At 43.2% G+C, this 20,269-nt stretch overlaps 1 protein-coding gene across 24 annotated transcripts in view; it reads left to right on the top strand.

Moving 5' to 3' along the window:
- The window catches only part of ADGRL3 (adhesion G protein-coupled receptor L3), a 512,372-nt gene that overhangs the window by 428,778 nt on the left and 63,325 nt on the right, over positions 1–20,269 (top strand). For all 24 annotated transcript variants that reach the window (XM_039382062.1, XM_039382059.1, XM_027725031.2 and 21 more), the window contains 6 exons: positions 3,796–3,979; positions 4,796–4,918; positions 7,112–7,320; positions 7,998–8,174; positions 18,928–19,137; positions 19,654–19,874. In XM_039382062.1, coding sequence (XP_039237996.1) covers positions 3,796–3,979; positions 4,796–4,918; positions 7,112–7,320; positions 7,998–8,174; positions 18,928–19,137; positions 19,654–19,874 — 1,124 coding nt within the window. The remainder of the gene's footprint in view (positions 1–3,795; positions 3,980–4,795; positions 4,919–7,111; positions 7,321–7,997; positions 8,175–18,927; positions 19,138–19,653; positions 19,875–20,269) is intronic.

Here is a 20,269-nt window from a genome sequence, read left to right as displayed (position 1 = left end):
ACATGTGTGCTTGTGTTGCCTATTCGTTAAGCCCAAGCAACCACAGCATCGGTTTGTTGCCATGCTGTGCATGATGTTGAGGTATGTTTGGTCTCCAAGCCCCACATTTTTATTTTGCATGAGGCTCGCAGTTGAGCTGCATTTGGAAGAATGATCAGGCAGGGTGAGAGAAGAAAACCACAGCAGAGGAAATGTAGCTTGGGAAGCAAGGAGAGGGTCTTCAGTGAAGCAGTCATGCAGCATCTTTTAATAGATATTGGGTTCTTCATAGATAGGTATAATCTCATGTGACTTTGGGCACCAAAATGAGGATAATAGTTGCCCTAGTTTCTTCTACTTTCAGTGGGGGGAGAAACTAGAGTATCTGAGCTCTCTTCTTGGCTGGATGTTGAATACTTGAAATAAGGTGGAGTGAAACTAGGTCAGAACTTTCCTATCTTCCTCTGGAAGTCCCCACCTTTATCAGAATCACCAGGGATCTCAGGCGATAGGATCTCAAAACCTATCAAGCCATCAGCTCCTAAGCACACTTATCTCATGCCTTCTGCATTTTAAAGGTCTTCTGTCAGGGTAACTCTCCTACAACTGGTCACTGAGAGGCAGTCCTGTGAGTTTGGTACAGCTTTTTCTTTTATGTTGGAGCTTCATCAGTCCACAAAGTCGTTGGACCAGGTGCCAAACCCACCTAAACAACGAGGGTTCAGCTTAGAGACACAGCTTATCCTTTTCATGCGTGCCTGCCTTCCCACAGTTCCCACTCCCCTGCCCAACTTTTCGCCTTTGGCGTCTCTGTCTCACAAGACACTGTTGCTTTAACAGCTGTTTTGTTTCATTTAAACACCTACCTCAGCTCCTGTCCAGAATGCAAACATTTCATTAGCACCTCATCTCCTTGGCTTCAGTTCGCAGCACTCGGCCATAATGAAGTGCTGCACTCAGAAATATAATGTGGGGAACACTTGATTAATGCACTGAGACAGGTGACGGGAGTGACCCTCTGGGAAAAGCTCAGGACTAAATTAATCTCGGATGTAATGCCAACAAAGACAGTCTACCAGCTTTGCTCAGATACATGCTAAGGTCCTGATCCAAAGTCCTTTCTGGAGCTTTTGTGTTAGGTCCCAGACCCAAAGTGATGTGAAGTGACTGGTCTCAGGTTAGCCCAAGAGGATGGATCCATTGGGTGGGAAGTGCACATTGTGCAGGAAGTGGCACATTAGGCTTAATGGGCGTTCTCTCTCAAACTTTGCATGCACACATGCATACACATTTAAAACAAAATAAAAATGCATTGGTTAGAATAATTTTTTCTGATGAAAAATCTTTGTAGCAGATGTTTCACTGTAACACAAATATTTCAGCATCTGTTTCATGTTTTGATGAATAGGCATTACCTTTCCATTCAGAGCCAAGAGCTGGATCTGCTGCAAAGACTCTTTCCTCTCTTCAGATATTGATAAAAGTATCTGGGATGTCGTTTTAGCAGAGATTAAAGACACCTTTAGTAGCCAAGCTACATGGAAGTAAGGCAAATTGCAGTCTGTGATAACATTGAAAGGGGAGAAAATCCCTCATTTTCTGCTTTCCATACATAAAAGGTCTTAAACAAAAATACCGTATTGTATAGAACCTGCATCACAAAATAGCCAAGCTTTTTGGTCACTGGAAAAGAATGCTACCTTCTTTTTGCCTGTGACAAGATAAGCTACCAAAGTATACTATAGAACTTTCTTAAGAGCTGCAGAGATCAGGCTTCCAGATTTTAAAACACTGAAAAAACCCACACTTAAATGCTATGGATTTTTACTATTTCTTCTTGGCTATTAATGTCAACCAGCTTATTGTGTATACACAGTAAATGTGTTAAGATGATTTTTAGAGTATTTAGGAAAATCAGTTTAATAAACAGTTTAAAAAATTGATTTATGATTATTAAATTCCACTTAAGAACAAAGGAATAAGGGATTCCAGTCCTGGATTGTAAAGGCTTGACAGCAGTAGCACTAGAAGACAAGGTTTTCAGCCATTTCAGTGGTTGAAGCATGGGTTACTGCATATTTTGGGAAACCAGTCTTTGAGGCTCAGGAAAAACGTTATCTATTAATCAAGGGACAAGGGCAGTAGATGCCAAGGGAAGGAAATATCTGTGTAAGGTGCAGGAGAGGTTTGGCGTAAGAACAAATGAGTTAGTTGATCATGAATAAATAAATGTAGCTTGGCGAGTAGGAGCTTTGTGCTGTCAGAGGAGCACAGTATGGTGCAGTTTCCCAGTAGGAAACGTGATGGCATGAGAAACCTTCCAAACTCAAGCACCAGCAGTGGCAGTTCTAGCTGTCTCTGCTTCTCCTTGAACCTTGCTGCAATTGAAATGTTATTTTAAGGTCATCTGGATGTAGCAATAAAATCAAATTCTAGTTTGATGTGATCGTATTCTCCCATTGCTCATTTTTATATGACTATGACTGGTGGCTGAGTCAGGATGCTACGCGTTCCCCGTACCACATGTTGCTGTTATAACACTCCTTCTGAGGGCTCTGCTGGAGAATGTGCTATGCTGTAACTTCTTTTCACTGGTGGGTTTAGAAACAGTATCAGGAGTAAATACCGAAGTATTTCCGTGAAAGTGAGCCCCTAGGGTACACTTTAGGCTTGCAAAATGTTGAAATCCCATGGGACTGTCATTGGCTTGCAGAACAGAGGTGTAGGTTTGATGCCTACATGTTCAGAATACAGAAAAAGAACAGCAGCTTCCTCTCAGAAGGAAGGTTGATTTCTACAGTCAGCATTAGCTGGCAGTGGAGCTGTTTCTTTGTGGGGCAGGCCTGCCTGGTGGGTAGACACTAACCAGCTGAAGAAAGCACGATCAAAGTAACTTTTTTTTCCTTTTCCTCTGCACAGTCAGTTCTACCAACTGGTACAGCTGGTCTCATTAAAAAATGTTAGATGGAAAGTGGTTGAGTCAGCTCTGGTTAGTAACAAAGCGGGGGTTTTAGGTTGAGAAAAACCTTCAGGTTGGGTAGGCTCTACTGCTGTAATTTTGCAGTTATGAGGCCAGTACTGTTTCATGTGATCCTGGGTGTGCATCCAGATTAACCTGTGGGAAGTTATCTATGGGAGAACTCTTTGTGTGTGGCAGCCCTGGGGCAGAAGGTGCACTGTAGGAGGGACTGAAGCTCTTACCCAGGGCTGACTCCCTTCTGAATTGAGTGATTTGAAATGTGGTGTCTTATCTAAATCTCTGTGGGCACCTGCTGCTTCTCTGGATGAAGTGGCATAACTAAACTATCTCTGTGTCTTCATGATTGCCTGCCAGAGGTTATGTGGTGGGAAACATTCTAAGGAGTGTAGCCTGTGCAGATACTAAATACCTTCCTTGAGTGCCCCAGACCTACTCTTGAATTTTGGTGCTGCAGGTAACAGTAACCTGCTTCACTATGGGTTTTGAAATCTCTTTTCCTGCATGTTTCCTTAATCCTCATCTTTCTCCTGCCCCTCCTGCCCCACCCCACCCTAATTCCTTCTTTTTCTAAGCCCAGAGCTGCTGATTACGGAAGCAGAAAAGCACTATTCCAGCATGCATTTAGAATAAAGTCAATATTTCCTCACTGTCCCATCTGATGGGATAAATGTTGCCAAGCTCCACTGCAGGCTGCCCCAGTGGGTGGGGGAAAGGAGATGCTGTCATCACCCTATAAATTGATGTGTGTGGAGGATGGGACTGAGCATATGTCAGAAGTCTCAATGGTGCTTTAGGTTTGCTAGAGCCTTTTCTCACTCCATTCCTCTCCCCTGCAGGCCATGGTGGAGACGGTGAACAACCTCCTGCAGCCACAGGCTCTGAATGCGTGGAGGGACCTGAATGCAAGCGAACAGCAGCGCGCAGCCACCAAGTTGCTCGACACCGTGGAGGACAGTGCCTTTGTGCTGGCTGATAACCTGCTGAAGACAGACATCGTCCGGGAGAACACTGACAACATCCGTAAGAGACAGATCCCATAAATACCAAGAGCAGCAAGCGGAAGAGTAAAGGCTGTGAAACCTGGCTTTGGCCCTGGCCCCTAGATTAAGTGGAGAGCAATTTGTTAGCTATGTCTTGTCCCTTTCTGCGGGACTTCAAAGTCTTTCTGAAAGAACCTAAAGGAATAAGGCAGCTTTCTACCCTTGAAATCCCATGGAAAATGAGCACCTGACCTGCCTTTATTACTCTTGGCTTTGAGGGTATAATCTGTGCTAGAGCAACGAGAGCATTGCTTCACAGGGAGATTGTTCATCGTAATGCAATTGTGTTTCATTTCATACAAATTTGTGTCTTTATTCAGCTGATTGTTGATTTTAATTAAAAAACAAGCATGATGGAAAGTACCAGCACTCCCACTGTGCATATGTAAAATGAGAACAACTCTTCTTTCTATTTCTATGAATACAGATCCTGAGCATTGATAACATTTACACAAAGTAGCAATCGCCAGTGGCAAAGAACTAGTATTTTCAGATTTTCATTTTAACCATTGTCCTTAATATCCTGAGGTTCTTGTTTACAAGAACTGGTTGTCTTTTGTCTTCCACAGAGAGTAGAATTTATTTGCCTTTTTTTTCTTTTTTAATTAAATTTAAAACTTCTTCAGGGCAAAGGTTTAAAAAGAAATAGGAGCCCAAACACATTCTAGCATGAAGCATTGTAAGTTGATTCCTCTGCTCTCAGATGGTCTGGAACACCATTTCATAGCTTTGAAATACCGTGTTGAAGATTATTTCAGTATAGATTTTTCTTAGTGTCGGTCTCTCTTGCAAACAGAGCTGGAAGTTGCGAGACTAAGCACAGATGGGAATCTGGAAGATCTGAAGTTTCCCCAGAACATGGGCCACGGGAGCGCCATTCAGCTGTCAGCAAATACCTTGAAGCAAAATGGTCGAAATGGTAGGTCTAGCACCTCAGGCCACGCCAGCCTTATGAGTCAGTCATACCTTAGGCACTCTTTTGTGTTTAACCATTGCAAGTATAGTATTAATCTCTCTGTTAATATTTAAATTAATGATAGCAGCGGTTGCTCATGCCCTTGACTGCAAGCTCATTTAGCTGACTGGGAATGCATTATATTGCTAAGTGATTCACAGCCTTCAAAAGTATTCTGTGATGGTAAAAATGCATCAGATCTTTAAATTCTGTGGCTGCTGGGGCACAGCGCTGAGTCCAGAAAAGTGCTTTTAACTGCTGTTGTCTGCAGGAGGAGGCTTCAGACGGGATAAGTGGCTTGTTTGCGTAAACTGCTTCACAGCAGGGCACTATCTGAAAAAGTAGAGGGAAGAAACAATAGTAGCAAATATTAATAATGAACCGACATGGCAGAAAAAGTTGATTAACTGTTATGAGTCTAAATCTTTAGTGCCTTTCTTTCTGTATGTTATGAACCTCCTGATACAGCGTAAAGTAGAGACGATGTTATACGTGAATGGTCTTCATCTTGCCAAACCATTTATTTTCAGATCAGGAGTTTGAGCAGACACCTTTGTTGATCTCTACAGCCCCACTGCAGATCAACTTCAAACTCATAAGCTTCTACTGATTTGCCTAATATGCTCCTATTTCTGAGTTCCTTTAAAATTTAATCTATGTGCAGGGGACCACAATCTAGTACAGGCTTCGATCACTGCTTGGGTTGGAAAGGACTTTTAAGATCACCTAGTTCCAAACCCTCTGCCATGGGCAGAGATGCTGCTCACTAGATCAGGTTACTCAAAGCCCTGTCCAACCTGGTCTTGAACACTTCCATGGATGGGACATCCACAACTTCTCTGGGGAACCTGTTCCAGTGCCTTGCCCTTCTCTGAGCAAAGAATAAAGAAAGTGTAGTGATAGGGCAGTATTACAGCCGGACCAGATGTGTTAAAACTTCCAAAAATTTCAGGCAACTATTGAAAGTAAAGTTTGGTCTGGTGGTTCAGAAATAAAGTTTTGCCATTGGCTCCCTTGATGGCATTTGGCACCTTTGGATATAGGATTTGCAGAGAAGTATTTCTTTTAGAGACAGTCTAAACCTCAAGATGTGTAGCAAAACTCCATCAGGACAGGAGTTTCACTCTGCTATTAAGCTTTGGAGATCTGTAGGGAAAGAGAAACTCTGTAGGGAAAGAGAAAGGGAAGGGGAAGTCTGTGTTTCTAAGCATAGTAACACTGGAGTTCTGATCAAATCAGAAGAACCCCATCAATTTGCACCAGCTTGGCACATGCCTGGAGGTAACCAAAGAGCTAGAAATAAATTATAATAGAAGGATTTAGGTTGGGAGGGACCTTTGGAGTCATCAGTGCTTCACCTTCCTTAGAAGCTATGGTGATTCCTATAGAATCAAAAACATACCTCTCTCTACAACTAATACAAATAGAGGCAAACAAATCACATTCCATTCTTATTTATAGCCTGTGAAATAATGTGCAAAACAGAAGGCAAACTGGATGGTTTCAGTTAAAAACAGTTGGCTGGTAGCCCAGGTTTTCTGCAGGCTTCCTAAGGGTGTTTTTCTGGTTATCTGATTGGCAAATTAGGAAAATAAATATATTTTTAAATGAAATTTCTTGATTTTTATTTTATCCATCATGTGAGATTGGAACTGTGTTGGAAAGGTTTTGATTTCTTCTCTCAGATTTGTCCCCACACTTTTCTGAAAAAGCCTTAATTTATTAACAGACTAAATTATAGTTTTATACTGCATCTGTGTGACAGGCCAGCACGAAACATGTTTCCCAAGCATAGCCTGAGGAATAAAGTGATGTTAGGTGAGAAACTGACCACCTGGCCTCCTTTTTCCTGGAGCCAGTTACACCTACTGGTGTCAAAAATAAGCCCACCTTCTCTGTCTGTCTTCCGCTGATTTGTTTGCTTATAAAAGTTTGTTTTGGAAGAAGGAGGTCTGCCTTTCTTATCCGTGGAATGCTTGTTGCACCTCTTGGTGATCACTGGGATTGGCAGGAGGTGGGTTTTCATAAGCCACATCTTGGTCTGTTCACATTTTCTCAGAGAAGTTTTGAAATTGGTTCAAAGAAGAGATTTGTCATCTAGAAAAACATCACCCCAGTGAGTTGATTTGGATATCTAACCTCTTACTGCTCTTCTAGGTGAAATCAGGGTGGCTTTTGTACTGTACAACAACCTGGGCACCTATCTCTCCACGGAGAATGCCAGCATGAAGTTGGGAACAGAAGCAATGTCGACTAATCACTCCGTCATTGTCAACTCCCCTGTCATCACTGCAGCAATAAACAAAGAGTTCAGCAATAAGGTTTACCTGGCTGATCCTGTGGTGTTTACTGTCAAGCACATCAAGGTGTGTGAGTTCGAAAAGCACTTCTCTTTTTTTTCAGTTTCTGAAATAAAGTGATGGAAAAGTTGGCTGCTGTGAGGCCCCCAGCAGTGCTTGATTAGATTTTGAATTATACTTTTGTTCCTTTGCACTTTGTGTTATTTATGGAGGTGGTCTCTTTTACATTGCATTAATAGAAGTAAAGAAAATGCCTCCTCTGAGCTGATGCCCATTGCTCAGTTGCTGACATGCGTCATTCTGTAATTAAAAACTACCAATATATTAGAATAGACCATAATATTATTTTATCATGGTGGCAGGGGATGTTAGAGGAAGGTGGAATTACAGTGAAAGAGGACAGCTAGTCCTCCTGTTAGCCAAGCACAGTCATTGCAAAAGTTGATTGCTTAAAGCAATTAATTTCTCTCCTCTGCAATGCAAATGAAGCAGTCTGGTTTGGAAGAGCTGGATTTAGTCAATGCCTGAAATTAATCAAGAACAAAGAACTAAGTTTGCATTAGGAAAGAGAGCAGCAACAATCTAACTTTCTCTAGTATTGGCAAGTAATATGTGACGTATAAACCACTGCTGATTATTTATCTAAAATTAGAGTGAGAGAGTTACGAAGTGCCTCAGTAGTGCATTTAGAAATCTCTGAGAGCCTATCATTTTTATTACATTTATTAATTTCTTCCCTGCAGCAGTCAGAAGAAAATTTCAACCCGAATTGTTCGTTCTGGAGCTATACAAAACGTACAATGACAGGGTACTGGTCCACCCAGGGCTGTCGCCTCCTGACAACTAACAAGACACACACCACATGCTCCTGCAATCACCTAACCAACTTTGCAGTCCTGATGGCACATGTGGAAGTTAAGGTAGGCATTGCACATTCACAGGCTGCCAGTGCACTGGGTGGGCAGGAGAAGTGGTCAATGTGTAATACAGTTTTCCTACTGCAAATGGAGCTGAGCAGGGAAGTTGCTGTGTGACAGGAACTCTAAAAGTAGAAACCATCTGGTGTAAATCTTCCTTCTGCTGCATGATGAAACAGGAGATAGTCACACCTATGCAAATCCTGTCTTAAGCTCCTAGCTTGGGCAGTTCTGAACTGAGGATAATGAGTGAGCAGGCTTGCTGTTGCCATATCATTTGGTTACTGGTGCAGAACATCTCCTGGCTGGGTTCTTGCTCGTGGGTTTCTCAGTGTAGGTGTACTGAGCACCCTGGCTGCAGTCTGCCTCGTGGGTGCAAGTTGTGTGTCCTGCTTGCAGCAGCTGCAGATACACTGCCACACATGTTTGTGTGAGGTACATGTGGGGACTCAAAAGTGTTTTTCCACTTCCAGTTAGGGGGAAAACGTTACCTTCTCTGCATCTCGTTGCGTGACAGGGAGCTACACATAAAAGGGAAGCTTCTTATACCATCCTGTATAGACTGTACATCTACCTGAGGCCAGTACATGATCAACTAGTTCCCTCACGTGCATTTAGGTCTGTAGTATAATTCTGGCTTTCCATATGACTACCACTGGAGCTAAATAGTTACTCCTGAAAGTAGATGTTCTTTGTTGTTGCAATCATTTGGAGAGTAAAGCGCACATTTGGGATTTTATTCAAGAACAGGAGAATGGTTGAGATGGTCCTCCATTTCCTAAGCTGCCTTGGCTGTCTTTGATTGAGAACTGTCTCAGCTGCTACAGAAAGAAGAGGAGAAGGCTCTGAAGCCCAAAAGATTTTGGCCTAGTCATTTTCTGTGTTGCAGTGTCTTCATTTCATGTGCCTGGCACTGCAGCAGAATCTACAGCTCTGAGCTAGATATGGACCTGGCATCTTCCATGCAGGCAGAACATTTCAGAACCACTTCCATGACCACATAACGACAAAAGCTATTATGGTTTTAAAAGACCTTTTCTCAAATAGCCTTCCAGTGTCGCTGCTTTGTATATTTTTGTTCTACTTCATAATCTGAAGAGGAATATGAAGAGCTGCAATAAAATATATGTTAAACAACCATCATGCATGACCAAAGCTCTTAAAAAAAAAAGAAATGAGAGCATGGGAGCACATTTACCACAACAGCTGGAATCAGCTGAGGGGGGCAGGGATAGATCTATTGCTGCTGCGGGTTCACATATCCTTTTTATTCTGCAGAAGTCAGTTCTAGTCCAGGAAACATGCCATAAAATGACTGAGGCATTGTCCTGGGAGATGTCTAAAGAAATGGCCTATTCAGAGCACATATTTACAGGTTAATGGCATTCTGCAGTCCAGGTCTGGTTTTGCCAGTTTCCTACAACTGCTTGAATTTTCATAAGAAATGTGTGCTTGGCTTGTTATCACCTGTCTGGAATTAACAGATATACCTGAGTCACTGAAGTCAGAGATTGCACCTGGGAAATGCAGATAACTTTCCACTCCATTGGTGTGAATGAGGGTGATCCCTACTGCATGTGCAGGATACAGGCTGGTGCTGAACAAGCCTCTTCTCAAACTGCAAGTAGGTCAGCCTTGTCTGCACATTTCATCCAAACCTCATCAGACAAGTAGTGCTCGTGTTATCTCATCTTGCAGGAAAAGGATGTTAGACCCTTCCTCGCCAACAGGTTGGAAAGAGATACAGCTGGAAGCTTCCTGAGTGCCAAGCCAGTGTGCTATTAGCTGGTGGCTGTTTCTGGGTTAACAAGTACCCTCAAGACTTTCAGGTCATGCTTTATCATTTGTCTGCAGCCAAAGTATCACTGCTGTAAGAGCCAAATTGGCTGCAATGTATTGACTCTGATGTAACCAGACAGCTTCCTGGCATGCCCACTTTAATGATCATCCTGGTCTGAGGGCAAAGGCAGGTATGCCACCTGCAAACCTTTGCAGCTCGTCCCTCCAGCTGCTTCTCACCTGACTCTTCCTGGTGACACCATCTCGCTCTGGTCTGCTGGTGGAGCTGACTATGTGGCTCTTGGCAAATCTGGGATGTGGCTTCTATGACATTCCTTATGTTATTGCACTGAGTTGATTTTAAAGTCTTGGCAGCAGAATACCTGCTGTTTTGGAAAAGTGGAGGCTTAAAAATAAATGGGGGTTGCTATCGTTCATTGACTCTCACTCACTGCTCATAGACATGCTTTTGAACCATTTTGTTATTTTGTGTCTTGTACAAAGAGGCATTCCATGCCTCAAAGACCTGTTAGTCTTCTTGGAGGCGGAATGATCTTTGGGGCAATGATGTTGCGTGCAGGACCTCTTAGAGCAGCGTTCTGGCCAGTGACTAGGATCCCTAAAGAGGACCTTCATATGCACAATAGTTAATAATATTCTAGGAGTTTTGCAGCAGAAACAATTTTCTCCAGTAATTGAGATTTGTAGTTTACTGTCCTTAGTTGTTTGAATTTTTGGATCCATAGGGAGCGTCCTTTGGTGTAATTAGTGAATATAGCACCCTACCTAATGAGAATGAACATTGGGCCTCATGGGGAGTAGACATCCAAGTCCTGCTCCTTAATCAAAAAAACAGCACCCATTTGACAAGTGTCTCATCTGGTCATGAATGATGTCCCTCCCTGGTAACATGGCAAAAGAGTGTGTTCTCCAGAGGAGACCTCAGTGGCTGCTCTGCAAGTTACAGGCTACAATTTAATTATTAGCAGAGAGTATGTGGCAAGGTGGAGCTGGAAGGCAGTGCCGCTGAGGGAGTTGATTGATGGCCTTCTGGCTCTCTAGCATGAAAAAGCAATATGTCTTTGTCTGAAGGGGCAGAAAATGACACTGGCTGACCATGGCAACAGGGATTTATTGGTGTGCTTCAGGAGTAGAAGTTGCTGGGATCAATTCTGGTCTTAATACGACAGTACCTGATTAAGAGGAAAATTTAATTTGAAGATGCTTTCTGCCTGTTAAAATTGGTTGGGCCCGGAGTTTCTTATTCACCCACATACTTCAGTGGGGTAAAACAACAGTGCCCAAGACCAAAAGCTGGCTGTGCTCACAAGCAGGATGCATAGCTGCTGGGAACAGTGATGGACCCTCATCTGCAGGTACCCCTCTAGCCCCTGTCAGAGCCCCAGCTAGCATGAGGAGAGAACAGTAGGACTGTATAACAAGTGAGCTGGATCTCACTGATGAATCCTCCTGGTAAGGGATGACCTTACAGACATGCAGTGCTCATTGCCCTGCCAGACAGTTTACCAGGAAAAAACGAGAACCTCCTTTTGCAGAGAGGTTTTAAGACTTGGAAACAAATCACCGTTTTTACCATTTAAGAGGCTCATTTGACCTGTGTTATGAGAAAATTATTACAGTCTCATAGATGTTTTGTTAAATTATGATATAAGTTTAACATAGATGAGATCTATGTTAATATCTATCTATTGCTTGAATTGGTAGGATATCATCACCCTTAAATTCTATAAAAATGTGGTGGCTCTCATGCTGTGGAACAAAGCCCATAGTTAAATAAGCCATTCTACCTATGTAATTGCTGCAGAATTAGTCAAAATTTACAAGCTGTTTTTCATATAAGCTTGTGCTTTTCATCATATTAATTATAGCAGATGCATCTTAAATGTATCACGGGAAAATTATGCAGCCAGAAAACAAGTTTAGAGCTGGTGGGAAAATGCAATTAAAAAACCCACCCAACACAGAGTAAGCAAAGGTACCCCAGGGTAGATAAACATTGCTTATCAGTATGTAGTGAATGCCAGATCTTACTCTTCTTTAAAAAAAAAAAAAGAGAAAGAGGGAAAAAAGAAAGCTATTTTAACTGTTGCAATTAATAGGAAGCTTTCAGGTGTTATTCTATACCAAAAACACGTTACACTGTGCTAATTATTTGGGGAATGGAAGCATAAGGCAAGTGAAGGAGAGAAAGGAATAAAAATATGTGACATCTGAATGGAATGCAGTGGTCCCTTGCCTAAAGCAGTACAGCCATTTCAGATATAAAGAGCAAGCTGAAGTTATTGCAAGCTGGTTTATCCATATATTAGCACTTGTGGGATTGAGCAGAAATGAATGAAAGCAGAAGTGGGTGCAGGATTACAAAAACACTCTAACTGCAGAATTAAATTACTGAAACCTCCACGTAATGAATTTTGCAAGACAAATCATTTAGTACCATCAAAGGTGCTAATTCTAAAAAAACCCAAACTTATATATTACACGTTGCAATAAGTAACTTGTTCTAATATGTTATTAAATAAGAACTATTTTAATTAAGTGGAAAAATCATTAAATGTGTTTGTCTTCAGTGAGACTGTAAAATTCAAAATACAGCAGTATTTGAATCTGTGTTAGGGGCAGAAATCTGTCACCTCAGTGAACCCCAAGAACAAGGAGCTATAAACAACATGTTGGTTATACCTTAATTAAAATATACCTATTAGGTCAAGTAATCTATGCCTATGGGGTCTATTTAGAGTTGTAACTGGTAGCAGCGTCCTTCAGCTCTTTGTCTAGGTTAGACAGCAGCAAGTCACTCCAGGGAGTTCATTGAGTTCCTTACCCTCAGTTTGACACACATTGTTTTGCGTTGAGCTCTAATTGTGTCTTACTGTTTCTAGTTCTCATGTGTTTTGTTGGACATCTCTCTGGTCCTTGTCTGTGCATTCCCCAAAGCACTGACCCAGATCTTCTCAGGTTTCCACTTTTGGGTGTCCAACCTGGAAACAACTAGAGAAACAACTGTTCCTGGCTTCAGATGAAAATACCCTTTGCAGTTTCTTAGCTTGGTGCTTCCAGGTGTCAGAAATTAGAGCACACTGCAGTTTATTAGCCATGGCTTCCTTTCCCTTCAGTCCAACAGGTACATATTTGCTTAGTATTGCTCTTCTTGACTCTCCAAGCTGCCAGACAGAGCTAGTTTCGTAGTAAGGAACTGTGCCACAGAGCATGGAAACATCATCACCCTGCAGGGTTTCCTGATCCTCTGCTCTAAAATTCACGCAAAATTCCTGCAGCTCCTATTGGCAAGCCTTGCTCTCTGTCTTGCTACACCCTTCCTTTCTGGCTGAGAGCATGTTGAATGTGAGGACCACAGCAGAGGTAGTGGCCGTGGTGTGATGGAAACATGTCCCAGCTGTCTCTCGGCACAAGGCTGGGTAAGACCATCACTGTGACAGCAGAAGCTGATGATGCTGTGACCAGACTTTTTCCAGAAACTCAAGTTAACAAGCTGGCAGCTTGACTGGGTAGATGCGTAACAGTGAGTTTGGCACAACCACCACAGCTCATTTCTTGGGATGGAGATACCATATGAGTAAGCAGAACTGCCTGAATCGAGCCAGCAGAGAAGGGCAGGATGATGGATGCAATTGTTTTTCCAAGCCTCACCTCTTCTTGACAACTGAATCTCACCTCAGCTGCATCCCAATTGCAGCGGTGTTGGTGAGTGCAATGGAAACACTGGGCTCTTGCCACATGCTGTATCTTCAGTAGTGTTTGTAACACACAATGAGGTGAAGTCTGTACCCATTTCTCTGTGCTCACCTGCCCCCATATAGCTTTATTATGGTCATGGAGGTTTCTGTGACTTGTGCTGGCTGCTGCTTCTGGCAGTTGCTGGAAGGCTGTTGCATTTTGGGGAGAAGTTTGTGGGAAAGAGTTCTGCTAGGAGGCCTTAATCTTGCTGAGGAAGGCAGAAGAGGGAAAATGATCTGTGTTACCCACGCAGAATATGAAGGTAGCTTTGTGGACTAAGGCAAGAAGAGGAAAGGCAACTAAAGCACCTTGCAGGAGTGCTTGGGGATCTGAGCCTTATTATGAACAGCCATAGTCTGAAGACAGTGATGTTGCACAGGGGCTTCAGGTGAGAATTATGCTCTCTTTATTCCTGGGTTATAACCTGATGGTGCCCTGACAGCATCACCTTTGCAGAGTAAAGAGAGGATATGTACCAGGCCCATGGGTGCTGTGTTTGCTGTGGAGCAGAGCTGCCTACCTCCCTCTGTACATCCTTGGGGAGGATGGAGAGGATGGGTGCTAAAGCAAAGGGATGCCTCCAGCACATACTTGTCTTGGCCACAGAGAGGGAAAAACTCCCCCGAAACCTCTCATATCTGCATAGCTGTGGCAGGTGATGCCTGTAGCCATCCCAGACACACTGCAGGAGTCCTTTGGGGTTTCCTCCCAGTCTGTGTACCCCAGCTGATGCTTTTGGCACATTTAGAAACGCATCTGCTTCTTAAGTAGCCCTTTGCACTTAGCCACAAAGCATTACAGCCAGGTCATAGCAGTAATCCTCTCTCACCACCAGTGATGGGGGAAAAAGGGCAGAGGGACCCTGCACGGCCCCATATAGCTACAAATCCAGGAAGCAGTATCAGCAATGCACAGAAGTTCAAACCTGTCCCACTTGGGTCTCTGCCCAGCCCAGTACACTGCCAGCTCCCACCAGGCGCCGAGCGGTCATATCTGAGCTAGTTTATGACATTGTGTTTTTATTTACTGCTTGCTTATTCCTCTACCCCCAAAGATATTACTTCTTCCATTCCTGGAGGGACAGATTAGGCAAAGGAATGTGTCCTTTGCTGCTGGCAGCTCAGTTTGGCTGCTGTTTTCTTCTGCTGATGTTTTTAATACGAGAGGAAATGGCTGTTCATCTCAGGGAGAGCTATTCTGTCATAAGCTGACATTCCCTGGGATTTGTTTTTATTAGCTCAGCTCTGGTGTACAGGCACTGCCAGAGCTCCTCATTGATTTTCCCAGCCTGGATAATATCTGGGCTGCCTGCTCACCGTGCTGTGGTTGCTACCAGTTCTCCTGTAACTCCTCCTGCACAAGTCTCCATCAACACTCTCCTCCTACTGCTCTTGGCCCCACTGGAGCAAAAACAGAGCTTTATTCCAAAGCCAGAGACATTTTCTTTCTCTGGGATTTGGGTCAGGCTCATACCTAAATCATAAATGTAAAACATACTTAATATAGAAGCCCTTTAACTGAAGTTTATCTCTTTCAATTATTCAGTAAGTTGTTCCTGTGCTGAAAGTAATCTGCATGTCAGTTTACCTGTAAAGCTTATGTAGCTAGTGGTAACAAAACTCAGTGTCTTGCATGCTCTGCCATGTAGCACCAGTCTTGTCAGCCATGGTACATTTGGGCAAGGAGCTGTTTGATTGATGCTGTAAGGAAATTCTCTCTTGGACTGACATCTGGTATCTCTCATGAGCTCTTCTGGTTGCCCAGGTATTTGGGAGATCATTGAGAAGCAAGAGTTGACTATTACCAATACACTGGTGGTTTCAGAAGTATTTTGCATGCTTTAGAGACCCTAGGGCTCCATTGTTCCGAAAGGATGTCATTAGGGATCTTTAGGGAATAAAAAATCCCTTAGGGTCATGATCAACAGCACAGAATCTAGTTGGACCTGAGCAGGGAGCTTGGACCAAATGACCCCACTGGTGGTCCCTTCCAACCTTATCCAATCTGTGATTCAGTGATCAGCATGCAAATCAAAGCTATTTTATCCTTAGTCAAGGAGTGTTTTAACAGTGCTGGACAGGGTAAAGAGAAGATTTGCTCCTTTTGCATTTTTCTGTGGCTAAGGGGCCAGGCTTGGAGACTAGGACCCAAATACAAAATCTGGGTGTGCTGTGTATCACATTTAACCTCGGAACTGCATATACCAGCTGTGTAAGCCAGGTATATTGCTCCCTTATTCGTCACACAGTGATTGGGTGATGGCAAGGATAAGCTCATGGCATTGGGAGTGATTACCACTATTCCTCCTTTTCCCATATTATTCTGCTTTATGACCTGTGACACTGCAGTAATGTACAAGTTTCAATCTCCAGCAAAAGGCAAACTTCATTTTGTTGTACTTGCTGGTGTAAAAACTCTGGATATGCCTGCCCTGAGGGTAGTTGGCGCTGCCCTGGGGAGGATGCCAGTCTTCCCTGACCCATTGGCTCTGCAGTAGCACCTGAAATTGGGCGTCCCAAACAGGATGGAGTGTATCCAGCCTTTAAAATTCAACCCACTTCCTCTCTTGGACTTTACTAGAAAAGCTATGAATTCATATTTTTTCCCCTGAGGTGTTTTTAAATTGCTCTTGTTCCCAGTTTATTGTTATTATTCCTTTTTGTTTGTTCTTTTGTGAATTTGTTGAGTTTGGGGAGGGAGTTTGTAATTATGGAGAAGCTGGTTTTATGGTTGTTTCCCAGCACTCCAGGGATGAGTGTTATATACATAAAGTCAGTATTATCTTTACGATTAATATTAAAAAGAAGAGTAGTGTGATAATAATAATAATAATACAACAATGAAGCATGTTTATTGTTAAGCATGGTAAGCTTCTTGGGCAAGCAGCCCTTCCCTGAGGAAGACCATGAACCCAGATGGTAGGATCCCACTCCAGGAGCAAAAAACACCTGTAATTTCTGCATCATGTCTTAAAGTCAGCAGAGTTGTGGTTTTGTGATAAGCAGTGCAGAAACTGAGACCTTTGAGATTCATCCCCCCATCTAGAGTAAGAAGCCCTCAGAGAATTTTCCCTGCACCAAGCTAAATTTGCCTTGGGATAGATGAATCTGTGCTGTTGACTGCATCTGGGTGGGGTGGGTGCATCTGGCCAAAGTCTGTGTGGTTGCTTTTTCCTTGTAACCACCTCCATTAGCTGCCTTGTCCTGCTCACCCAGCCCAAGAGCTCTTGGTCCATTCAGCCTGGCAGGGCAATCTAATCAGATGAAGGCTTGTTCAGGGAGATGTTCTCCTGCCATTCTCCAGCAGCCTCAGACAAAAGAAAGAATGATTTGCAAGGTGCAAGGTTTGCATTAACATTTTTTCGCAGAGTTAAGAGGGATGGATGAGCTGGAATGACACTGAGATAAAGCAATGCGCAGCAGCCAGGAAAATGATGTGCTTCATCTTGTCAGTGTTCTGGGCGCTGCTGGATGAGCTGGCTGGAATAGACATTTCTGTCATGATCTACAGAAAGCACACAATGATTTCTTGTCTCCTTGTTGGACTTGTGACCTCTAGTTCCTTAGATACTGGAAATACTCAGGAGGAGCTTCAAGAGTGTTTGGGCAAGGAAGCTCTCTGTCTTTCTACGTCCAAGTCTCTCTGAAGAGAAAGCTTCCAGCATGGAAGAGGTGGAACAGAGAGTCACTCCCCATATTTCATTATCATTTGATGCCTATCATTCATGCTGATAAAGCCAAAGAGCTGAAAGGTTTGAGTTGTTGTGGGTGCTAACATAGCAGAGTGTATATTGGGAAAGGCCTGACATTTGATGTGGCTTTATCATTGGCAGGCAGGCAAAGAAAATGGATAAATTAATCACCTTTTCTCTCCATCTGTCATAAGCTTTTATCCCATGGAGAGAAAAATGTTTCCAGTTTGCCCTGGCTTTTTGAAGTGTGACACTATTGTATTTGCCAGCCTAAGTCATTGAAATGCCAGAAGTGGTGGGGAATTTGATTACCATTTATAACACAATGTAGTGGACCACAAAGCTGGGTTTCAAGCCCCTTTGGTCTTCCTGGAAAGCCCCCAGAGATTTCCAGCCATTCTTTTCCTCAGCTGATGAACTCTAACCACTAAGCCCTAAGCAGCCATCTCCTGATTCACTGTGTATTTCTCACTTCTTATTTACATTTTACCCTCTAATTTCACTGCATCTCATGGAAACTTGGGGAGTTACGGATGAGTTTTACAGCCTGAGTAAGGAATAAGGTGCTAGGATACTCTTACCAAGAGGGTCCCATCATTCCCCTCCTCTTTCTGTGAGGGATACATAGTTGTAAGCTCAGGAGCAATGCAGCACTGTTTTATCAGCAGAGCCAAGGCATGCCTATGTTGCCCCTCACAAAACTTTGCTGCCTTAGTTTGCCACTGCAAATGGCCTTGTTTGCATGGCTTTGGAGTAAAACCATGTTATGAGTTCATCACAGGGAATCACTAGCTTTCCAGGCTGTCTTAAAATCACTGTTCTGTCACAGTTTAAAAGCAAATTCATGTTAAAAGATCTGTCCTTTTTTTTCCTAGGTAACATTTTAGGGATCAATCTGACTTCCTAGGATTTTTAAAATATAACTCTAGGGTTGAAAAAGAAAAATCAAACTTCTTTTCTCCTTCCTCTGTGGAAAAAAAAAATAATTCATGCAATCTCTTTCTGTCCAAAGCCTCCAAGCCTTCAAGCTCATACATCTCTGTGAACATTTAAAGAGATTCTTTTTTCACTCTTGGTAAATGGTTGTAATGGACTTGGGGTTGTTGGACACGATGTTGTCAGCATGACACACTTTTTTACACTTGACTCATGGCATTTGATGGTTCTTTGCTGTGTGTCCAGATGCTCCTTTACCACATTTGCGTAAGATGGAACTGCACGCAAGACTAGCTATGACATCTCAGTATTATCAACAACAGCATCGTTGTTTCTGGGATGTGTTTGGATCTGAGTCTGTTTAGGGCACCTGCAGCTTGCAAGATATTTTGGAGCCAGTGTTTCAGGTTGCAGCTTTCTTGCTGCAGGATTCAAGTCCATTTAATCTTTTTGGTAGTGGTACTTTGTGCCACAGCTTGGTGAGTTGGTACAAACATTTGGGGAAGGGTCTCAGGCAACCTCACTGTGTGTCTGGGATGACTTAAAAGTCATGCATCATGCAGCAATGAGATATTTTGGTTTTATCTTCAGCACAGCGATGCAGTCCATGACCTACTCCTGGACTTCATCACATGGGTTGGCATCCTGCTCTCACTGGTCTGCCTCCTGATCTGCATCTTCACCTTCTGCTTCTTCCGTGGGCTGCAGAGCGATCGCAACACGATTCACAAGAATTTGTGCATCAGCCTCTTCGTGGCAGAACTCCTCTTCCTCATCGGCATCAACCGGACTGACCAGCCGGTAAGAGACAAAGAGTTTTCTGCTTCTGTCACAGGCACTTCTCTCAGTGCATGTGCAGTGTTTGACTGTGCAGCGAGATACATTCTAGCGCTGTCTGAATTCCATCCATGAGTCTTCACAGGGTTGGGCCTCTGGTTGTTAACTGTGAGTCACATGCTGATGCCTGCTGTGATTTCAGAGGCTGTATGTGTGTTGCTGTATGTGTGTTGCTTGTGTGTGTGTTTAATAAGCGGGTTGTAAAAATACACTTATACTTTGTGCATCTCTATATGTTTATTTATCAGACTGTGTACATACCTACCGTTGTATCTTTTAATGTAATTTATGTATGCGAAGATGTGTCTATTTTAAAATAATTCACACACATCTTCCAAGTGAAAAAAAGTTCTTCCTTGGGGGAGGGAAGATAAGAACTCCCTCATTTTTATTAAACCTTCCAGTAAGAGTAGTCCAGACGGTTGCATTAATTCAGCATGATACGAACACCTTCCCTTGCTCTTTTCAATCTTCATGCAGATTGCCTGTGCCGTCTTTGCTGCCCTCCTGCACTTCTTCTTCCTGGCAGCTTTCACCTGGATGTTCCTGGAGGGAGTGCAACTCTACATCATGCTGGTGGAGGTTTTTGAGAGCGAACACTCCCGGAGGAAGTACTTCTATTTGGTGGGCTATGGCATGCCTGCGCTGATTGTGGCTGTGTCAGCAGCGGTGGACTACCGGAGCTATGGCACGGACAAAGTGTGAGTGAGCTTGGTGTTGCTTGGACCTGGGCAGGAGAGATGGGAGTGGGGACGATGAAGGGATGTGAGGAGCCCACAGGACTTGTGCAGGCAGAGCTCAGCCAGGAGGCATTCCTTGCCTTGTTTCTTTGTCTCCAGTGCAGAGTGTGATGATACAGGACAAATTCCCCACTATGAAATTATTTGCAAAGGTATTTTCCAGGGAAGTCAGTTGAGGAAAATTTTATCACATGATTGCATGACATCAGCAGAGGTGACTGTCCCAAGTCTCAGCAAGGTCATCCTTCTCTAATCAAAGAGTATTTCTTATTTGGATGAATAAATACTGCTTTCTTCCTTTTTTTTTAAGTGTTCTATCAAATTAATAGAGCCTGCAGGCAAAATAGGTGATGATT

The sequence above is a fragment of the Pipra filicauda genome, unplaced genomic scaffold (assembly GCF_003945595.2).
Source record: "Pipra filicauda isolate LSUMZ 115617 unplaced genomic scaffold, ASM394559v2 scaffold252_size1811890_pilon, whole genome shotgun sequence".
Classification (NCBI taxonomy): Eukaryota; Metazoa; Chordata; class Aves; order Passeriformes; family Pipridae; genus Pipra; species Pipra filicauda.
This window is presented reverse-complemented; position numbering and strand designations above follow the sequence as displayed.